Source organism: Amphiura filiformis, chromosome 13 (assembly GCF_039555335.1).
Source record: "Amphiura filiformis chromosome 13, Afil_fr2py, whole genome shotgun sequence".
NCBI classification, from domain to species: Eukaryota; Metazoa; Echinodermata; class Ophiuroidea; order Amphilepidida; family Amphiuridae; genus Amphiura; species Amphiura filiformis.
In genome coordinates, this window is record NC_092640.1 from 17,719,098 (window position 1) to 17,742,129 (window position 23,032).

General features: G+C 37.7%; 1 protein-coding gene across 1 annotated transcript; it reads left to right on the forward strand.

Moving 5' to 3' along the window:
- Positions 1 to 1,634: 1,634 nt before the first annotated feature.
- LOC140167460 (hyalin-like) lies at positions 1,635 to 22,648 on the forward strand. The gene is made up of 14 exons (XM_072190767.1): positions 1,635 to 1,809; positions 2,146 to 2,406; positions 2,638 to 2,892; positions 3,142 to 3,399; positions 3,829 to 4,098; positions 4,931 to 5,185; positions 9,815 to 10,066; positions 12,932 to 13,111; positions 16,704 to 16,901; positions 17,958 to 18,202; positions 18,849 to 19,103; positions 20,591 to 20,842; positions 21,681 to 21,817; positions 22,538 to 22,648. Exons 1-10 carry the CDS (start codon positions 1,635 to 1,637, stop codon positions 18,116 to 18,118), a joined length of 2,265 nt encoding a protein of 754 aa, XP_072046868.1. The 3' UTR covers positions 18,119 to 18,202; positions 18,849 to 19,103; positions 20,591 to 20,842; positions 21,681 to 21,817; positions 22,538 to 22,648.
- The last annotated feature ends 384 nt before the right edge of the window (positions 22,649 to 23,032 follow it).

The following is a 23,032-nucleotide window of genomic DNA, read 5'->3' on the forward strand; positions in this document are numbered from 1 at the left end:
AATCATTGATTGATTGATTGATTGATTGACTTATTTAATAATTGATTGATGGGTGCGGATACGATATGCTAAATCTAGACCTATGTCAATCCGTGTCGATGAATGTTGCACGATCATTTGCTGTCATTTTACCTTTGTGTTAATAACACTGCATTAACAGCGAGCAGTATTGACCATACTACGACACCAGAGATCTCAGTTTGCTCAGACGACGTTACTATTCGTGCCCCACAGTAAAGCAATTCAAGAACTATTACATGGGCTTATTTAACTGTCATTAGTCCAGCTAGACAAATTATATCAAATATTGACGGAAGAAAGAAGAAGCGTTAGAATTATGATTAGAGTCAAGGTTATGTTTAGGAATATGGTTAGGGTTATGTTTATGTTTAGGGTTTAGATTATGGGTTAGGGTGAAGTTTAGGGATGGGGTAAAGACGTTTGACCTGGTATTTTAGCAACCCCTCCATCTCATTTTGTACCACACATTGAACAAGAAAAAAACCCAGTTTATCTGGCATAGACATCTTACCTTGCCTGTTGTCAGATTTCTATTGTTGATCCATATTCATTACAATGTTAGTATTTTATCCATTCAGGTAAAGTAGATAGCATCCCACCAGTCATAACAGGCTGTCCTAACCGTGATATTCAAGTCACAGCATCTACTGGAAGCAACACTGCCACAGCCATTTGGACGGAGCCAAGAGCCACTGATAACTCTGGTGTAACACCAACACGCAGCAGTTCTCATGCTCCAGGCTCAGATTTCCCTGTTGGTATAACCACGGTGACATATACATTCTCAGATGCATCTGGTAACATTGCGACTTGCCAATTTGATGTCGATGTATCGCGTGAGTGTTATTGCATCAGAATCAAGTTATCCATAACATTTACTTTTCTTTTTAGTTACTTTGTCACTGGCATCAATGCATGATTGATTGATTGATAAGCATTGATTGTTGGATTGATCAAAATCAATTGATTGATTGGGCGGATGCATTATGCTAATTTCGACCGATGTCAAGCTATGTCGATCAATATTGCTCATTTACTGTAATTTTGCCTTTGTGCGAATAAGACTGCATCAACAGCGAGCAACATTGAAGATAATAAACCACCAGAGATCTCAAGGTTGCCAAAACGACATAACTTTTCGTGCCCCACAGGGAAACAATTCAAGAACCATTACATGGACTAAGCATGTTTAGGAGAGCTGTAAAGGGATTAAATGCAATTTAACATCACTGAGCATTAAGGCGAGTTGGAAAGGAGAACGACCTAGCGGTGTTTGCACTCAAATATTGGAAATCAAATATCAAATTCCGAATTTTGTTCAATTTGGAGTTGTCTAATATCTATTGATGGTTGTAAAGTATATTCTATGTGATATTGTGGGTATTTATTTCTAGTATCACTGGATAGATCAGACTCATAGCTATCCATTGGTATGAAATAAAACAGCATAGGGGGTTCAAAATAAAAATCCAGAAAAATACATTGGTATTAGACAAGGATTAATCTCCAAATCCTGAACATCTTTCCCAGGTGGTGGAACTGATGAATCACCTCCAACAATCAGTGGTTGTCCAACTGACATCATACGAAACCTGCCGAATGGAAACTTTGCAATGGTGGAATGGGATGAACCAACGGCAACTGACGACTCCGGTACAGCTGCCTTGGATTTCCAGAACTACTTCCCAGGATCATTCTTTGAAGTGAATCGGCCTGTGGAGATTATTTACAGGTTCTCGGATCCATTTGGAAATGAAGCAACCTGCACGTTTACTGTTTCTGTCACACGTATGTTGCAATTAATAATTATTACCACCTTAATGGGCTATTCGAGTTGAAATTTATACACCCCCTGTGGACATGATGGAAGACATCTCCCACACAGGGAATGTAGATTTCAAATGGAGTCACCCATTCAGGTAATCCTATTTGAAATTCATATTCCCTATGCAGTGTTTTTAGAAAATAAGCATAACATATTATGATTAAATTGACAAATGTATGTTTGTTGATCATTTGGTGGCTCGGTTTAATACCAGAAACCGGGACCGAAAATCAGTTGACTGTGTAGGTGTCGTTTGTCATTAACATTACACCTGTCATTGTCATACTTTCCTTTAACAGGTGAATCAGGTGGAGACACAACTCCACCAGTAATCACTGGATGCCCTGGTACCATCAAAGTCTCAGCAGCTGCTGGAAGCAACACTGTCACATCTACATGGGTAGAACCTATAGCTACTGATAACTCTGGTGTAACACCAATTCGCTCAAGGTCTCATACACCAGGCTCCGAATTCCCTGTTGGTGCAAATACGGTGATATATATATTCAGTGATGGATCTGGCAACACCGAGTCATGCATATTCCAGGTGATAGTATCAAGTAAGTGTATGTACTTACTGTAAGTTGTGTATACCTTTTGATTATGTCATAACAACAAGTACTGTTGTATTGTATTTTTTCTTGGTTAAGACACTTTGGAAAGTTGTTATGGGACATTTGATTCAACATCAAAGCAACTAATAGCTACTAATTGTGCAGCTAATTAAGCCTTGGCAGGCATTCCCCCCCTTTTTTAATTATGTTAATTTTAATTTCGTCACTTTCATACAGCAGCTGGTGATAACATCCCACCAGTAGTTACCGGATGCCCTAATACTGTACAAGTCTCAGCACCTACTGGAAGAGCCAGTGCCATAGCTACTTGGATAGAACCTACAGCTTCTGATGATTCTGGTGTGACACCAGTACGCAGGAGGTCTTATACACCAGGTTCGTCTTACCCTGTTGGTACAACCGTAGTAACATACAGATTCTCTGATCCATCTGGTAACGTTGCTACCTGCCAATTTGATGTGGTTGTTACAGGTTAGTTGTTTAAAATTGTTAGTAAAATGTAGTTAGTAAAGTAAATTTGTGCAGATTTCTTAATTGGAATTCGCAATGTATTCAGCCCTACCATGACGGAGGACATACTAAACATTTTATGGTACACGATGAGCACCAGTAGTAACCCAGCACTAATACAATAGTGCCAAGATCAACTAATAAGTTCTCTTAAGAGGAGCAAGGTAAAGGCATGTAGCATTTTTGACACTTTGCTTTTGTCTTTCTCAGCATCAGGTGGTGGTGGAAACATTATTGTCAACAATTGTCCAAATGATATGAACATGATTGCCCCGCAAGGAACATCCTTCTACCAGGCAGACTGGGAGGAACCTTCAGCAATCAACACCAATGGCGGCGTTGTGTCCGTAATTTCCAGCCATACGCCACCTAGGTTTTTTGAGGTACCATCTGTGAATGAGATTACCTATACATTTTCAAGTGACGCAGGGGATCGGGCTGAGTGCGTGTTTAATATCAGTGTGTCAAGTAAGTATACGGACTTAACGATCTTAAAGCCATAATATGTGATTTGCTCCACAGCGACGCCCTCAAATATGTTCCTCGAATTTATACTTTTTGCATCATTGTAATGCCCAATTATTAACTCAAATGCCGTGAATTACAGAAAAATGTAAGTTTTTATAATAATCCGGATATCCCCGGTTTTATTCCGTGTTCACCGATTTATCGTACATGTGTATCATTGAATTAGTGACGTATAAACTGAGTGCATTTAGCTATTCGTCTTACGTCATATTTATACGTTCCAGGTGGTGCATGACATGAAGTTCCGCTCAATAATAATAGGATATTACTTAGAAACTTTTGGTTAAGAAGTTATGGGAGGCACACTCTGTGTGTGGTTAGTGTAAGATTTTATGGTAAATACTTTATTCTTTAATTGTCTATGTGTAGCATCTGGAGACGGAGACACTATTGCACCGGTAATATCAGGCTGTCCTATAAACAGCATCGTATTCAGCGTATCTACCCCCGCTGGAGTCGTCTGTGGACTTGCATTCTGGACAGAGCCTACAGCTACCGATAACTCTGGTGTAACGCCAACACGTACGCGAAGCCACGTTCCAGGAGATTGTCTCAATATCGGTTCAACCACAGTTACATATACATTCAGAGATATGTCCAGCAATTCAGCTATGTGTCAGTTCCAAGTTGTTGTAATGCGTAAGTTGAAATTAAGTAAGATTCTGAAATTAAAGCCAGATAAATGTGTGATTTGCTCCACAGCGACACCCTCGACTTTTCTCGAATTTCTATTTTTGCATGACTGTAATGCCCAATGGTGTATTAATGACGAATATACGAGTAATAGTTTTAATACTATTTCGGCCTACTTTAATTGAGTTTTGCTACTTTAAGTTCGACATAGGAGCCATTTGGAAAAAAAATCAGTTCTACTTAGGTCACTTCAGTACCCCTTGCAGATGAGTTGTCCACGTCCAACTTAGTTTCGTCGGCACAGACATCGACTGTTATCATACTGACACACTTTTTTTAACGGAACACGACTCTCCACTAGGTTGGACAATAAATAGCCCTACAACACGTAGCGGAAGATCGTGATGGTCTCCAGTAAGTTTATCCGCACAGCATGCTAGGTGATCGGGAGCCAACATGACACGGCGCACTGCGCGCGGTTTTTTTTTTACCTCGCAGTCCGTTGAATTTGTGTGGCCGGCACTTGCTATCGGGAAATGTACACAATAAGTTCCCACCGTAGCGATATAGATACCCACCCAAATGATGAAGGACGCGACGGTGGGATGTTTCTCAACACCTTGGCATAAATATGGGACCTCAACCAAGACCCACCCTCTCCCAGACTTCTGACATATCCATTAAACTATATTTTGGAGTCACTCAGAAACCATTGGATGAAATATTTAAGTTTTGGTCCCAGTAGCTCCCCTATGTTACATAACAATATAAGCATCAACAGCGAGTTGACGTAACTTTAGCATTATTCTGTAATTGTTTACTTATTGTTTACTTTTAGCGTCCGGAGGTGTTGACACTAGTCCACCTGTAATCATGAACTGCCCAAATGACCGCACAGAAATTATTGCAACCAGCAGTACCACAGTCGAATGGATAGAACCATCAGCTACTGATGACTCTGGTATAACACCAACTCGTAGCAGGTCGAATACTCCGGGATCAGAATTCAATGTTGGTACAACTGTGGTAACATACACATTCACAGATGGATCGGGTAATACTGCTATGTGTACCTTCAATGTTATAGTGCAACGTAAGTAATGTGAAATTATTCAAAGATTTTGTTAACCTACACTAGCTCCTCAAAAGAATTAAAGGATCAGATGAATATATCAGCATTTTCGTAGGATATGCATGATGATAATATTATTGATAATTGTGCTTGATCATTCATCACATCACTTGTTCCCTAAGCTGCAGACAAAATTCACTCATTACATACAGGGTGTATCAAAATGATTGGTACCGATGACTTCTCATTTTTTCCGATTTTGTTTTACTATTTTTTGTACCAGTTTGGGGTCAATTGTTTAAATATTTGAAATTATAGTAGTTTTATCTTCTCTAAGAATTTTAGATCATAAAGATAGCACATTCCGTTCAGAAGTTACATGATTCTAAAGGGAAGTAGGTGTTTTTACACTTGTAATCGTAACGCTGGATCAGTAGCGCACCATTTTCAAACCTCTATTTTACTACAAATTCCTTGAAGAATGATATGTTGAAAATCATGGAAATGTTAAATTATTTCCTTGCCTATTTCTTCATTCATAATATTATATAAATGTTATAATCAATATTTATTTGTTGAGAGTAATATTATTGACTTGAATAATTTAGGTGGGGTGAAAGAAGTCTGTGTATCAACACCTTTTAGGGCGGTAAGTTAAATTGTAGTATAGATGCATTGAGATTACTAAGAAGATGGTAGAATGGTTATAGAGTGTAGACCGTGTCTGTTGGGTTAGACCTGGTAAAAGTTGGAATGGCTCCACAGTATTCTACACTTCAGCGTGCATTCATAGTAAAGAATTATTAGTTGACACGAAGCTGTGGAGAAGTGCAGAGACGATTAAGAAGACAGTTTCTAAGAGCAAGGAATATCCCATGCAAACATGCTATAACTTGCAATATTTCAAAATTTGATATGGGCAGTTAAAGAATGGATCCATACCAGGTGTTAAGTTCATTCAAGATAGGGCTTCACCTCACACTGCCAGAGTCGTATGGCAGGGACTTCAGGAACCCGGGAACTATCTTTCTAAAACCATGTGTAAAGCAATTTTATGTTATGTAAACAGAGGTGAGATATTGAAGAGCATGTATGCAATAAATGGTTCACGCAGTGAACCTATTCATCTTGTGTTGTAAGTAAAACCATGATGACGTCGATCTTCGTTTAAATGCCAAGGTCCCAGATGCATCAACCTATTATCTTCAGATTATTAGATCCTTAAGTATAACACATGCCACTTTTTATTTATAGTACAAAAACTATATTATTTAGCAATTTTATATTTTTGCAAATGTCACATAGCCCGGTACCAATCATTTTGATACACCCTGTATATCAGCCATCACCCACATTGTGAGCGGAGGGAGGAAAATGAAGGCCAAAATTACGATTTTGAAGTGATTTTTCAAACGTCAAGGTCAAGTCACATATTAGGGTGGGTGTGTGTAAGTGACGGGTGTTTGGGTCTATACGTCTCATTAGTGGGTATACGATACCCTCAATGTATCTCCGGGGGTGGGGAAAGTCATTAAATGTAACCGTACAAAAGATTACCATCCGGCCCCTCCTCGTTTCTCTGAGGGAATGGGTCTTAATCGTGATCGTTAAATGGTACAGAACATAATTATATAGTATTCATTTATGCATTACGTTGCACTATTAAGGAAGGTCAATTATGACCCCTAGTACCCTCCGATATGTGAGGAGGGGGCCGGGAGATCTTATACCCACTAATGTGACGTATAGACCCAAACAAACGTCACATACACAAACCCATCTCAATATGTGACTTGACCTTGACCGTGGTGACGTTTGAATAATGGCTTCAAAATCGAAATTTTAGCCTCCATTTTCCTCCTCCCCTCAAGTTGTGGGTGATAGCGAAAATTTAAAATTTTGTCTACAACTTAAGGAACAAGTGATGTAATATACAATTATCAATAATATTATCATCATAAAAATTATCCTATGTTTTCAAAAATGCTAATATATTCATTATTATATTAGAGGAGTGTATATATTAATATACATGTTGCCCGGGCATTTTGCATCTTGAATTTTACCTTCTAACTACATCAAATATAGAATAACTCCATCACATGTCTACACTGCAATTATGTACTTGTGTTATGCTTCGTAGTGACCACTGAATAACCTATAGTTGATAGCGTGTCGGACTTATGAAAATATTCTCTCGCGACTTTGGTTAGAAGACATAGCGCGACGGGCTAGCGGCGCGGTGTACCGCGCCGTTGCGACTAAATCGCGCTCTGTAGCTCTCGGTGCAACCAGAATCCGTCGCTTTTTTTCACGTAGTTTTCTCAGTCGTCAATCCAGACAGGTGACGAATGAGGACAGCAGTCTATGCCACACATACTCATAGTCTCCTAAGTTATTTCTTAGCAATTAAACCTATTGAATTCTTGTCTTCATTAATACAAAAACTGACAACAGTGATGAACAACCCATAAAACACAAAATGTTTTTAAAACTTTACGAACATGTTATAAAAGTGTTTGGGGGCAAAACATTTTAATATTATTTAGATGTCGGGTTATATAAAGGTTATGAAAACATTCTATACAAAAAACCACGGCAATAAAATTTGAGAAATGTTATCAAAATGTTATTGTAAAATATTTTGGCAAACATTTTTTGCAAAATATTTCGTCAACGCTTAATTAACATTTTGTAAGAATATTTTGCATCTCGTTTCACAATGTTTTTTGAAAGTTATTAAAACGTTTTATACCCTTTATATAAGCCCTTTTTCACGTTTTCTGTTAAACATTTTGTGTTTTGCTGGGATATTATTATTACCACCTTTGACTAGGTTGGATCAGATTGTGCCACATATACCAAAGGGATACTTGATGTGTAACCTCATTTCCAACTTTTCTTAGAGAATAAGCCAAATCGGCATTGTAATTTGCAATGCATTGTGGGAACGTTTGTGCAGTTTTAGGACAATATTTACCTGTAACCTATCGGGAAAATTGTTCTTTGTGCGTACAAAATATTATTAAAAATGTTTTATAAATATAAAAGAATAAAAATTGTTTAAAAAACACGATTAAAATTTGTTTATACATTTATTATTTAAAATATTATTAATGATAGTTTTATTTCATTCGGCTGCGAAGCAGGCGACTACAAAGTTTCTCCATGTACTGCGATTTGAAGCCAAGGTGGTAATGGTATCTGCCAGTAAAAATTGTCGAAGTCCCCCAACAGTTTTTGCACATACGCTGAAAATATACTTTAGTCAATTGACAAATAAAATTTGTCATACGGCATATCTAAAACGACAAACTATCATTTGTCATGCACATGCACCGTATGACTACTTTTGATTTGTCATGCAAAAAGTGTCTAAAACGACAAATTTCTGAAATAATTTGTCATGCAAGAAAATTAATTTGTCATGCATGAAAATTAATTTGTCGTGCTGAAAAAATAACTTGTCATGTTTGCTTGTTTAATTTGTCACTTAACAAATTGGTGACAGTGATTTGTCACCACGCCGTTACCAGCATATGATACATGAGCATGCAGACGATTATTCATGAATCCCGGTTCGTGAAATTCGTCATCTGATCTATACCTTGGACAGGTAAGAATTTGTTTTTTGCCATGTTTCAATTGTAATAATTTGCACAGTGACTTGTGTGCACGGTAAGCTTAAGTGCATTACGGTGTACATGTGTGGTGCCGTACATCAATCATCGTGTCAATGTTTTCATGGTTTGGCCCCAAATTCCAGCCTTAGTTGTCACATTTACAGTGCACAAAAGTCACTGTGCAAAATATTACAATTGAAACATGGCAAAAAACAAATTCTTACCTGTCCAAGCTGTAGATCAGACAACGAATTTTACGAACCGGGATTCACGTCTGCATGCTCATGTATGCTGGTAATGGCGACGCGGTGTCTTGCACGTAGGCTCGGAAACCCGTTGCTTCTAGCTAATTCGTCAATGGAACTTGTCAGCTATAAAATTTAATTAGTCGTGTTCAACAAAGTTTGTCGGCACGATTCGTCATACGTGTATTAACTTGTCAATTCTTCATCTCCTGACGAACTGGATTCGTCATGACCAATACATATTGTATACGCAGATTTGTCAATCATTAAAATTTGTCGATCACTAATTTTGATTCGTCACGCGATTAAAATGATTTGTCTGGTAGTTTGTACAATTTGTCGAATAGATGTGATTATAGTCAACCGACAAATTACCTTGCATGACAAATTTATATCCCCTGTTTGACAAATTTTTCATCGAATTTGACTAATTGTAATTTTGTAATATAAGACAAGTAGGAAATTCTTTGCCTTCTTTTACCATATAATGTGGTGTAGAGAGCATATCTTCTGCATGGTTCATCTTCCTGCATCCTCAGGATATGACCCAGGAATGGCAGTTGTCGTGACTTGATAGAGTTGATAAAATGTTAATGATAACATTATTACAAAAATAGTATGAATGAATGATAATTACAGCAATTTCCTCCCCACCGATATGTCAAACGTCAACGTGTCCCAAAACTGCTCTCAAAAATCGGAAGTTACAATGCCGATTGGGCTTATTCTTGTTGACAGAAATCATTGATTACATTATAGTTTTCTATAATAATCTTATTTAGGTGTTGATGATACGCCACCACAGTTTCAGCCCCCTTGTCCCTATGAAAGAGTGGAAAATATTCCAACTCCCTGCGATAATGAAGTGATCGTATCGTTTGAGCTTGCGATGCCAACTGACGATTCTCAACCAGTAACAGTGATACCGAATCCGTTTGCGGAAATACTGGACGTCGGGATACACCAGAGAGTGTTTACAGCTTGGGATGCTGTCGGCAACATAGATCAATGCACGGTGTCAATTGATGTTCGAGGTAGGTGGAAATTGATAATTTATTTATATTTGTCAGTTTACCTCTTGTTTTAAAGATCTGATAGACAAATCCAAAGATTTAAATTCACATTTTTTAGCTTTCGATAGCAGGGAATGACATCTGCGAATCCATATTGCTTCGTGGATCTTCCTGGTGTATTTGATTTGAACAAAATAGAGAGATTGCGATTTTCCAAACGTAGACACATGCCAATCACGATAGAGGCTTGAAAACATTTTGTTATAAACCCAAAAGTGATATAAGGACAAAACTGTGCATGTTGGTACTTGATTGTTTGGATTCTTATATGTTGAAAATCCCTATTTTATCGTAGTGCATTTCTTATGTGTGTGAGCCGAAATGTCGTGGTAGATTGCAATCATGCTTTTGTTGAACTGTACTCCGCCATAACTACGGTGAAGGACACCGGTTCAAATCCTTTGTTTGGAGCCAATCAATAAAAGAATGCAGGGCCTCTATAAGTTAAGAAGTGACGTAATAATCGCAATAGATGAATACAATGTTTGAATAGATCGCCCAACCATACCAACACAAGCAGATTGCACTAATCACCTGTGTATGTCTGCAAACATAGATTGAATACAATACAGCTCTTTTCAAAAATACTAATCTTATAGGTGCGAGTGAACCGTTGCCTTGCCAGAGGTCTATACTTTGAATTTGTGTGTAAATAAATAAATAAATAAATAAATAAATAAATAAATAAATAAATAAATAAATAAATAAATAAATAACCGATCAGGAATTGTGCATATTTGAACGTGTTCCTAATGTTCCTAAAATATCTGAGCCAAACTTTCCTTGCCCTCCCCCACCCACCTTTCGACCTGCAAAAAAATGCTTCCCCCCCCCTTTGACCTGTCAACCAATCTTTGACCCCACCCCCACCCTCTATAATACTTCACCACCTCGGGGATACACAAAGTTATTGCACCACCCCTCAGCTGTACAAAAACACATGATATTTTGACTATAACATTCGTAGAGAAACACTCGTTCTCTACGTTTCCTTTACCTAGACTCGAGGTAAAATCAGCCTATTTCCACGTGGAACCATGGTGGAACGTACGTTTTAATGCTACGTTGAGTCCAAAATGTCAAATCGCAAGGTAATTTTTTATACGCAAAGTATCACACACATTTCAATAGACAATCTCTGCATATGAATATTGCGTTTAAATTTAGTCCATTTTTAACACATCGCTGTACCTTTATTATAATGATTTGTTACAAACAAAAAGGATCATAATAATAATTAGACTATCCTTCGTATGTTCATTATCCTTGACTGTCTTTAACATATTGTGAAATGGACAAATTTTGTGCATTTTCAACGATGTATATACGTCGATTTCGCACGTGGAATATCTTCAAAAATAGCTAAATACGTGACCTCGCTTCGATACAGGAGAGTGGTTTTGAATAGATCAACGTACGTCCGATGTCTACGTTTGGAAATCGCAACCTCTCTAATAAGTCCACCATTACTGACCACATTTCTAAAGAAAACCATATTATTGACTGGGAGGGGCGTAAATCACAGACAAAAACTCTTAATCATTATAAATAGATAAATATAAAAATTCAAAGTTAAAAGGGGCATTTCGTGATCCACAGCCTCATCCCCCCAATTTTCTAAAAAAAAGTTGAGATTTTTATATCACTGGAAACCTCTGGCTACATAATGTTTATGTACAAAATATTTCTTGCAAATTAATTCGTTTTGCAAAGATATCGTGAAATTTGAATTTCGTTCTGGTGCACCAGAACGAAATTACAACGCATTGTCTATGGAGCAGTGTAATACACATAATCATGCATAACTCGCAAACGCAAAATCGGAATCAACTGAAATTTTGGGAATAGGCTTTTTCGTGGATATGTACTGAAAAATGTCATAAAAGAGGATGCTAGGATCACGAAATCCTCCTTTAAGACCCTCTAGAATAGAAAACGATCGTCAAACGACACGATGGAGGAAATTTGGCAGCACAACCATTCCCTTGGTCCATGGTGTCAACAGCCAAAATATTACAGAGCCGGCCTGTACTATCATAGATATAGAGTGCTCAACTGCATTACAGGAGCGTTATAACAACATTAAGTCATATTGAGACTACCTTTTAAATATTAAAGAGTGCTCAATTCCAAGAAGGGAGTGCGTGTTTAATTTTAGACCTCCCGGAATAGAAGTCGGAAAGGCAATCGTCAGATAACACGATGGCGAATATTTGGCTGGACAAGCATCCCCTTGGAATGGGAGAATTTACATTCCATGATCAGCCAAACTACATGTATTCCAGTGGCGGTCTGTATTCCTGTACTAGCATAGATAGTCAGAGAGTGCTCAACTGCATAAATAAATATAGATATATTAGTAATTGTGTATTTTAAAAGGCTAGCAACTATTTGAAACTGTTTCGATTTGGTAGTTCATAGTATATTGTGAATGGTAGTGAGCTTTAGCAAAATTTGCATTGATCATTCCATAGCGATTTTGATAATGAAAATTGATTTTTTTTTGGCTGCTTTGACCAACAATACCTAGTCTACTCTAAAGACATTAAAACGGGATGTTACATAATTCGATTTGCTGTCAAAAAGCTGTCATTTGCAAAGATCGTGACTGCAACCGTAGAGTAAAATGTGCATTATGCTGAATAGGTTTAGATGTACCTCTACATGGTAATTGTCATGTATTTATGTTTTATATTTTTTTCTTTGATCGTTAATCCACAAGATTATTCTTTCATTTGGTTACCTTTTATATTGCTGCAACAACTGAAAGGGCAACAACTTGGACTATTCTTTCTTCAATAAATATTTTTGTCTTTGGTTTGTAAGGTTTTGATTGCGGAGACTCCGCCGGAGAGCCCCCAGCCGCACCTCAATTTGGATTTATTGTAAGCTCAAACTGTACCGATGTTATATATCAGTGTGACGAAGGGTATAGGGTGATTGGTGAATCTCATTTGCAATGTGGAAATGACGGGAATTGGAATAATATGGTACCAAGTTGTGAAGGTATAAATAAAATAAATATTTTCACTGCCGAGGAGGGACAAAAATGTAGTGGCGTACCGAGCAAATTTCAAAGGGAGAAAATTCCAAAGGGAGAAAATTCCAAAATGTCCCTATATATTCGGTCACATTGTTACTTTACCCGGAATAAATGTGCTCAAAGCACACTAAAAAGGCAATTTTAATGCTAAAATGGTCCAAAAACAAACTTAATATTGGTCTGAAACATAATTTTTTGTAACATTTATCCCGGTATTTCGACCTTGATATGGGTACGCCACTGTAGCGTGTTATTATTTCTGTATATTCCGCTTTCTACTACATTACATAACCTACCACAGAAAGTAACTAAACATAAAAAAAAGTAACTAACCTCTCTTAAATAAACATACTGCAGTTACTGTCCGTTTTCCTATACACAATACACAGTGCTCTTTCCCATTGACGCGTGACCTCTACAAATAGCCCTACGTTAAAAGTATGGGGATATGACTAGTTAACGTCGCTGTGTGAAAAAAAACCTGCCAATATTAAAAGTACTCTTCTAAAGTTTTAGAAAATATATTTTTTTAACATGTCCTAAATTAATTTTTAGCTAATTTAGATGTTTGGAAATATTCGTACTTTAGTGGTTTAGTTAATGTTATAGGTAATAGTACATTGCCTAGTTAACGTCGCTGTGTGAAAAATAACCGGCCAATATTAAAATCTTCTAAAATTCTAGACAATATAGTTTTGTAACATGTCCTAAATTTTAGCTAATTTAGGTGTTTGGAGAGGGTCGTACTTTTGTGTTTTAGGAAGGATATGTAAACGACAGATAACACCAAAAATATGAAGAAATTATTTCCAAACCGTGTTAAGTCAACAATCATTATGTTGCTCATTTTCAAGAATGCTGGTTTACAAAAAGCATACCATTGTCTCATTTCGTGAACAAAGGTACACATACCATTGTTTCCTTTCGTTTCCTGTATAATCGGTTACCCAACTGAAGCTATAATACCAGCTTTATTGTGATATCGCACATGAAAACAGACACTTGTGCACAACCAGAGAAGATCCGATTTAAGGCCGAGTAAAAAAACAAACATGTTTCTCGTCCGCGCCCTCCTCATTTTTTGAAGATTTTTCAAATTTCTTTTTATTTTGTAAACTTTCAGTTATAACTTGTAGAAAAAGATGTTTCAGAAGTTGAAACTTATTTTACGGTTTTGTAAATGCATAATACATCATTTAAGAAGAGTTTTGTGATCACTAGAGGGTCTACCTCTCAAAACAATAAAATAAAAAGGGCCTCCTCCTTTTAGCAGATATCAATCTGTATGTCGAGTACCTGAAACATGTTGCCAAATACAGGTATTTAGCGTCGTTTTCCAATAAAAAATAAAAAATAAAAAGCCCCTCATTCTCCTAATTTTTAAAAACCCGGACGAGAAACATGTTTTTATTTTTACTTGGCCTAATCAGTTGAGCTGTTTCAATGAGTGTTATCTTGGTTTAATAGCCTTTAATGGGGTTAAGTCCTGCAAAGGTCGAGATGAATTCTACTGTAGACATGACTGCATCATGACCTCTCTTAATAATGACCATTATTGAAAACGGGCGATTGTATTACAAATCTGTAAAATTCGTTGGAAGCAGAATTTATTTCTGCGCATTTTGACACTACATTTGTAGCAATTGACTAGATATTGACGTCGTGCAGCGTACATTTAAATCAATGTAACCCAAGATTTGAAAGTTGCAGTAAATTGTATTGATTTTGTATTCAGTATAATGGAAGGAAATCTGTGTAATGATATCTGAGTGTTTTTGTATTGTAGGTAAGTGCAACTTTCAAATCTGGACCTCACTACATTATATGTTTTATTGTTTTCTGGGCTGTCCTATCAAATGAGGTGTCAAAATGCACAGAAATAAATTCTCCTCCAAACGCATTTTGCAGATTTGTAACACGATAGTCCTTTTTTGAATAATGGGCATGATTTAAGGGGGGGGGGGGTTACTTATTTTGAGATGTTTATAAAGTTTTATAAGCCGCCATTGGTCGTAAGTCGTACAACAAAACAAACATTTGCAATTCATTTTGTTTCGGAAGATGTCTTCTAATAACTAATTATTTTGTAACATTTGAGCAAAAAACGACGGTGATATCGGACCAGAAAACCAGTTATCGTTCAAGAGATTTTTTGAGATTGGCAATATGAATATCACGACACGTAAATTTATTGCATGTATTCATTAACGCACACTCTATGTGTTGTTAAATGCCCATTGTCAGTATCATCAAGTGCAACTTTTGATTTGGACATCATCATCATAATCAGTCGGCTGTGGTGCAGGCGACTACAAGCTTTCTCCAACTATTGCGATCTTAGGCAAGCGAAATAATTTCGTTCGGCTGCAGCATCCTTTCAGCATCTCCCAGGAGGTGCTGGACATATTCTAAGTACAGTGTGCGCGGCCGTCCCCGTTTCCTCTTCCCATATGCTGGAATATAAAGGGCATATTCTTTCACAGACTCGTCGTCTCCAAGACGCAGTATAATGGCCGAAAAATTGAGTTGATGAATCTTGACTGGCAACCAGTGGAGTGGTGTTGGTCAGATTGTAGATGGAATCCCATCCACACGCTTGATGTTTAACATGACTCCGTATCAAGATGTTGCAAAGGCATTGATTTTGTTTTCCATGTCCTTGGTGATTACCCATTACTCGCTTCTCCAAAAGCGTCCCAGTTTCCAGAAAGCTGCCAAGGCTGGTGCTTTTCTTCCTTTTAGGTCTCCAATATACTATAGCCTATCTTGGAACCCAAGTACTTGAAGTCTGTGACATGGTTGATGGTACTACCATAGACTTCAAGTGCTGGCTGGGCATTACAGTTTGCAGTCATATATTCTGTCTTAGGTGCGCTGATGATTTGCTGCTGCAGTCCTAGTAAGCTGTGACTGGGCCAGGGCTATAGAAGATTCCAACGGCAATATCATTAGCAAAATCCAGGTCATTCAGCATCCTAGCAGGATACCTGCTTGACCGATGTGGGTAGGTAAGAATTCCAGCGTCAATTCCAGAAGTTGATTTCTTCAGAAGGGACTGTCTACCAGGATAATGAACAGCAATTGCGCCAACACATCACCCAGAAGCACTCCAGTTGTTACTTACCATATACCATAACGGCACTATTACAATAATGGACTTTCTGGCCCGATATCGCAGTCGGTTTTTGCAAAATTAGAAACAAAAGTGTCAGATAGAAATAAGACATCTTTCGTAACAAAATGGGTATTTTGGATTTTGTTGGACTTACGAGCAAGGGCGGCTTATAAAACTGTAGTTAAATAAATAACGGGACGCTGACACATTTTTTTGGCCTAAACTTGTCTGCGGTTGCCCAATTAATGCACTACCTTAATCGGAATAATAATAATACATATTATAAAATCAGAAATAAGGAAACTAAACATGCTAGACAAGAAACACATTAACATGCTGGCTGTTGAAACAAAAGTTCTACTCTGTATCTGTGGAAGATTTTATTTGCATTTTATTTCCAATAATGATATAACGCTTCTGAAATGTTGATTATCTTTCAGCGATACTCTGTGATGCGTTAGGAGAATTAGCCAACGGGTACATATTTTGTTTAAGTGAGCCTCTTGGTGTCGGAAGCCGGTGCTATATCGGATGTAATTCTGGATTTAAGCTCACTGAAAATACCACATTTGTTGATTGTTTACAAGATGGAACTGTTGGTCAATGGAGTCAAGACTTAACAAATGCTGCTTGCCAAGGTTGGTTTTACCCATTTACCATGTTTACTCAGAATATGTAAAATGTGAACGTTCCCACAAAGGTCCAAAAATGTTTATTCTTTACTCTTTGAGATTTTTGAATGGATGTAAAGATAAGCTTTCAAATGACACCAAATTTATTTTGATACTTTTGAGGTGGGTGTGGGGTGGAGGGATATGTGAGCACCATATCTCTTTGGTCCCCTTTAACGCCAGGCTGTGTTTCCACCAGGTTGCTCCATAGCAGGTCATGCCTAGTTCAATGCGGCAACAGCCAGTATAAAAAGCGAACCAGACGGCACGCTGGCAACAATGTCTGCTGGAAATTTATTGCTGCCTGCCTGTCTGCCCGCAAATTGATCGCACTAATTTTCCGAGGTACATTTTTGGCTTTTATTATTCGCTACCATGCAAGAAAACGGCAAAAGATATAGTTCCCAGCACACGAAAATAAATAATTTTCCGTACAATGAATAGAAGCAAAAACAAATACAAACAATCGGGCGCTGACGGAAATCGATCCTGGTACCTCCCTCGTGGCAACCGATCACTGTCATCCTGTCACTTCGTTGCATGCATACATACCAAATTTATTTGGAGAGGAGCATGAACTAGCACTGTTTGCATTTTAATATGGAGACAAATAAAGCTGACACACAAGCATGACAAGCGGAATGGTATGCGTTAGATCATTTAAAGAGGTGTCATTTCGCCCCATGTACATGATTTTTCTCGGGAGGGGGATATGCCCAAAACGTATTAATACTATCAAGCGATAAACTGCAAAAAATGTGGCTCCTGCCATCCGGCTCGCCCTAATATATATCCTTTATAAAGGCTGTTATGATTTCACATGATGAAACATTGGATCTTCACACAATACGCGGATTTCATATAAAATGATAAAAGCATGTTAATATGCGGATTTAGGGTTTCTCTACCGGAAGTCATTTTGTGCCGAAATTCCTTCCCACAATGCAATATGCGTATTGCATAACAAAGAATATTGATTAACCTCCGAACTGTATCTATTGTATATCATTTTATATGGAATAGACAATAGAGCTCCAAATATTAACTGTCCTGGAAGTTTCATAGTAACTCTTCCTGAAGAAGCAAGCAGTGCAAGTGTTACCTGGACGATACCTACGGCAGCAATAGAAGGACAGCAAGTTCCGATTTTTCATTCGGATGGTCTTACACCCCTGTTGACCTAGAATATGGGAGACATCAGATGGAATATGTGGCACAAAACGAAGCTGGACAAAGGGCTTACTGCAGGTTTACAGTAGATGTGTTAGGTAATGCATATTTTTTTCAAGGCTTTAACGTTTTACCAACTTCCCCGTTTGCCCAAATTGGATAGGCCAATACTCTACATCTATATTTTCGGGAATAGTCCAATAGTTCGAAGAGTCATCAGTGCGAAAAGTGTTATCAAATATGTTATTAAACACTTGAGATCGTTCCTGCAATCTCATTGGTTCTTACCCGTGTGGTATGACACGATATCACACGGGTCGGCGCGTGTGCATCAACGCGATACGCGTACTCGCTATTTGAACCAATCGGAGGCGCATAGCAACAACGGGACTGATCGATTTTAAGCCCTAGCTAGTTCCTTGTAAAATTTAGGATTTAATTTGATTAAAATTACTAATGATATTTCTATTTGAATTGAAGTATTTAAGAATGAGCATAAAGGTATTGTTTTTAGCCGCTGTCGTGCATCTATCGTCTCATATAACACGGGCGACATCATTATTTTTGGCGTAAAACAACTCGGCTTCGCCTCGTTGTTTTACTTAAAATAATGATGTCGCCCGTGTTATATGGGACGATAGATGCACTCCAGTGGCTAAAACCAATACCTTTATTCTCTAACTATCAAGATGCTTTTTAGTAAAGCACTAATTGTCGTTCACCATGTACTCACATTATTTTCAGATACCCAACCTCCGAAACCAGTGCTTTGTCCAAACGAACCAATCGAATTTGTGAGTCAAACACTCCCAGTTTTGTACCGCTGGGTTCGTCCACATTTTACAGACAATGTGGACGTCATAGAGATAACCAATGATACGGACAGTGCTGACAGGTTTATCCTTAGCCATTCCTGGGATCCAGCAACAGTAACATACACAGCTAAAGATGCGGCTGGAAACACTGCTCAATGTGTTTACGTCTTCAGGGCAACTAATTGTAAGATTGCTGCTATAATTCAATTGAAAATAATAACCATTAACCTTTCGGTATTACAAACGTAGTAGATGTACATAAAATAGGTACTTACAAAAAATAATATAATAATTACAAAAAATAATATAATAATTACGGTATTGAGGAAACCTATTCAAATATTCCAATCTACCAATTCTTGTCTGTTAAGGGCAAAAAACATGGACCATTTTCCGACTTCAATATTTCCAAAATTCAAAGTTCACAGTATAATTATGAAACTATATATTTTTGGAAATACCATTTCCCCTAAATGCACGTTCTTTAGATAATATCCTATTGTTAAGTTGATAAACCCAAATATATACTGCCATGAGAGGTTCTGGTTAAAACTATTGGCCCGAGGTGATATCAATAGTACTATTTTCCTGAGGGGCGCAGCCCCGAAGGAAAATAGTACTATTGATCTCAGCGAGGGACCATAGTTTTAACCACAACCTCGAATGAAGGCAGTATATATTTGTTTTATATCCTTCATTCATAGATTTTTTGTTCATTGATTGGTTAAAAGATTACATGAAAACTCCGCCATGCTTCAAGATAGGCATAGGTAGGGCCTATGCACGGTAGGCCGGTTTAGGCGGTTCAAGGACTCGCACTGTAATGTGAGTGGTTTTTTAAGCTTGAATACTCATTGTCAGTGTTTATTTGTTCAAGTTGTATCTACATTCCACTGTGCCTTCATTCATAGATTTACATATAAATCTCATGCATCTCATCCATGGCTTTCATGCATGCATGGCGGTCCGAGACTTGTCTCGCACTGTCAGTATTTGTTTTTAAGCTTACCATGTCAGTGTCGCTCTTAATCTGACTGTGTTGGTCTGAATTCAGTAAATATTCCTGCGCTAGAACTGGTAAGAAAGTTCAAATTAAACAGCTGAAATCGTGAATCTTCTTCGGCAGTAGCACTAGCAGCCACTCATAATTTCGCCATCTTTGTGTTGTCGTTTTACGGCAGTGATAAAATATTCTCATTGTCAATGTCGACGTTCAATGTTATTTTTATGCTTTATGGACTGCGACGTGGGTATGCTGCTATCCGTAAATAGTAAATATCCAGAAGTACTATTTACGGCTTGGAGGTACTATTTACGGACGTAAATAGTACTTTTTCCACTTCGTTCCAGAATAGTGTTTTTATTTTTGATCACGTGACACACTTTTAACCAATCAATGAACAAGAATCTATTAATGAAGGATATAATTTGTGCTATCTACGACCTATTGTGTCAGAGATAGTCTACAAAAACCGTATTTGGGATAAAACATTGTTGTTTGTCCGGGGTAAAATAATATTAAACTTTCCCCGCTTTTGCCACAATGTTCGCCAAGATCAAGAAACGTGACACAGTTTTGACCTAAAAATTACGTTTTTGTTGAAAACTCAGTAACAATAGCAGAACGTAGATAAGATCGTGTAACTCGTACATATTATTGGTTTGTCATAGCGTCGGAGTGTAGCTGCCCAACATTGAACAGTAATCCACCAAACGCGACGTTACAGTGTGCAATAACCGGGGAAACAAGAGGCTGCAAAAGCTGTGATATAATTTGTGCAGATGGAACAGTCGCACTGAGCAGAACACCTTTGAATCTTATTTGTACAAAGCAAGGAATTGAACATGGTAAAGGCAGTAAGGACCCCTATTCAAAGTCACTAAGACAGGACCCACTCTCGAAGCCACAGGGATGCGCATCAGGTAATTTGCTATTAAATATTAACATCTACATAAGATACGTTCTAGTTTGTTATAGAAAAAGTTTAGTCCCTAGGGGCGTAGCTATATATGTCTCGTCTTCACGCGCCAACCTAATCGGGCGGGCCGTATACACGTGAATAGAAGGGCGAATTGTCCGTAACCGCGCAAACACACTAATGGTGTAATACTCGTACCTTGAGACAAGACACGCCATTATATAGGGGGTACGTGCTCGGACATCGGCAGTGTTGGAGGAGGCGACCAATTTATATATAGTCATGACACATTAAACGATCGATTTTTTGTCTGTCCAAACGAAAAAAAAAAAATATTGTTTGGGTTCATTTCATTATGAGACACCATTTAAGGCCGAAGTTCATCTTAATTATGACATATTTAGTAATATTTGTGCAAATAACCTTGCCCTTTAGCCACATACCGGAGCTACGTCCCTAATAGCCCATTTTATACAGAGTGGTCCAAAAAGAACTTTACCCAATTTTAAAGGGTAATTTCACAGAGTTTAGAGCAGCAATTCTCAATATTATTACATACTCAAATTATATATCTTTCTACGAATATGTGGTGAAAAGTGAGAGAAAAAGAAGTTTAAGTAACAAAATCGCGGTAGTGGTACGTCAGAGGGTTGAAAATCGCTTTGGTTCTTTTTGGCCCACACGGTACTAACGAACAACAATATATCATATAAGTTGATGAAACTGTTTTGTATATTGTAATATCTATTACACAATCATTAGGGAAAAGGTATTTAGGTAAACTTGCACATAAACTACTCAAAAAATATTAAGTCGACTTCTTTTGATTATATTCTTTGTAGTGGAAACCAACTATAAAATCGATGTGGATAAATCTCACAAATTTATGATAAAAGGAAAGAGAAAGAATCCATGTGAAAACAATGCAAAGATGCGCCTAGGGTTTGCCTTTAAGGATAGCGCTGGAAACATGACTAAGGTTTGTACAAACAAATTTAATCTAATATGTGGCCTGTTTTAAATAGCTATACATTATTTGTGCATGGAATTTCGCCAGGTACGACACTGTTACAAAATACGGTTGGAAACGTAAGAGGCGTAACAATCGCCCTGCTATTAACACGATGTATTGAAGAAATTCATTGATTATTGTCATGAAACGACCCCTCATGTGGATAAAAAAAATTCATGTTGTTGAACCAATCAAAGCAGTCCAAAGTCGGCAACTGCAAGAGAGACGGGCAAAGTTAGGGGGCTTTAAAAATCTCACTATATTACCGGCATTGAAAGCTCATAGATTTGCAACCAAGTATGCTATTAATATAAATATCTACAACATTACTGTGCAAATTGATTGGTTGGATGATATGGTTCCACAGAAGCACAAATACAATGTATTTAACTATAGTTTGATCAGCTCGTAATCGGCGGGCCTTATAACATCGCGGATTAATATTTAAATTGTGTATTTCGAGAATTGTCTTGTGATATCTCGCCAGAAGCATCACATATTATTCATGTAAGTCCTATACGTTGTCTATTTTCTTTCAACACGCACAATATAGACCAGAAAGGTCAACTATATCACTCTTAACATGGTTCTACTTTTCGGCGTAGTGGCAAAAGCCTAACAATTCCCGCCGATTGCGATCAAACTATAGATATATAATTTTGTGATCACTATTCATTGCTTTTTCAGTCTGCTTGTGAATCTGAAAATGATTCGATATGCAATATCACAGTTAGCACGTTATGTAAAAGGCAGCAAAGTGAATCGAGTGAACTATTAATTGTAGACGTTGGGATCAAAGTGCTCAGGTTAGTTTAACAGAACTTGATTGAAATGAAATGTGGTTAGGATTGTTTGCTGAATTGCTTGTTATTGTTTGTGTTGTTGTTAACATCGTCAAAACTGCAGCTCAAAATCTATGTTTACTTCGATGGAAGGAGAAATATTAAGGTTCATGAATGTGTAAAAAACCTTTGACAGTTTCAGATGTGACACATCTGGTTTAGTTCTCATTATCATCCACACACACACCCCCTCTTGTAGATGCTGCCAAGTGTGGAGGTGTGTGTGTTTTCCAACTGGGGAGATTCACACACCCACATTCAAACTGGGGAGATTTTTTTACACAAATCTCACAGCAACCGCCATACTGTGGAAGTTGCTTTAATCAGAAAATGACAGGTG

What these genes read in the sequence shown, in the direction of transcription:
- LOC140167460 (XM_072190767.1), top strand. Translation starts at nt 1,635, where the DNA reads ATGGTGGAATGGGATGAACCAACGGCAACTGACGACTCCGGTACAGCT. An exon ending in GTTCCAAGTTGTTGTAATGC is followed by an intron (nt 4,099 to 4,930) that starts GTAAGTTGAAAT and finishes GTTTACTTTTAG; the next exon opens with CGTCCGGAGGTGTTGACACT. An exon ending in TATGGTACCAAGTTGTGAAG is followed by an intron (nt 13,112 to 16,703) that starts GTATAAATAAAA and finishes ATTATCTTTCAG; the next exon opens with CGATACTCTGTGATGCGTTA.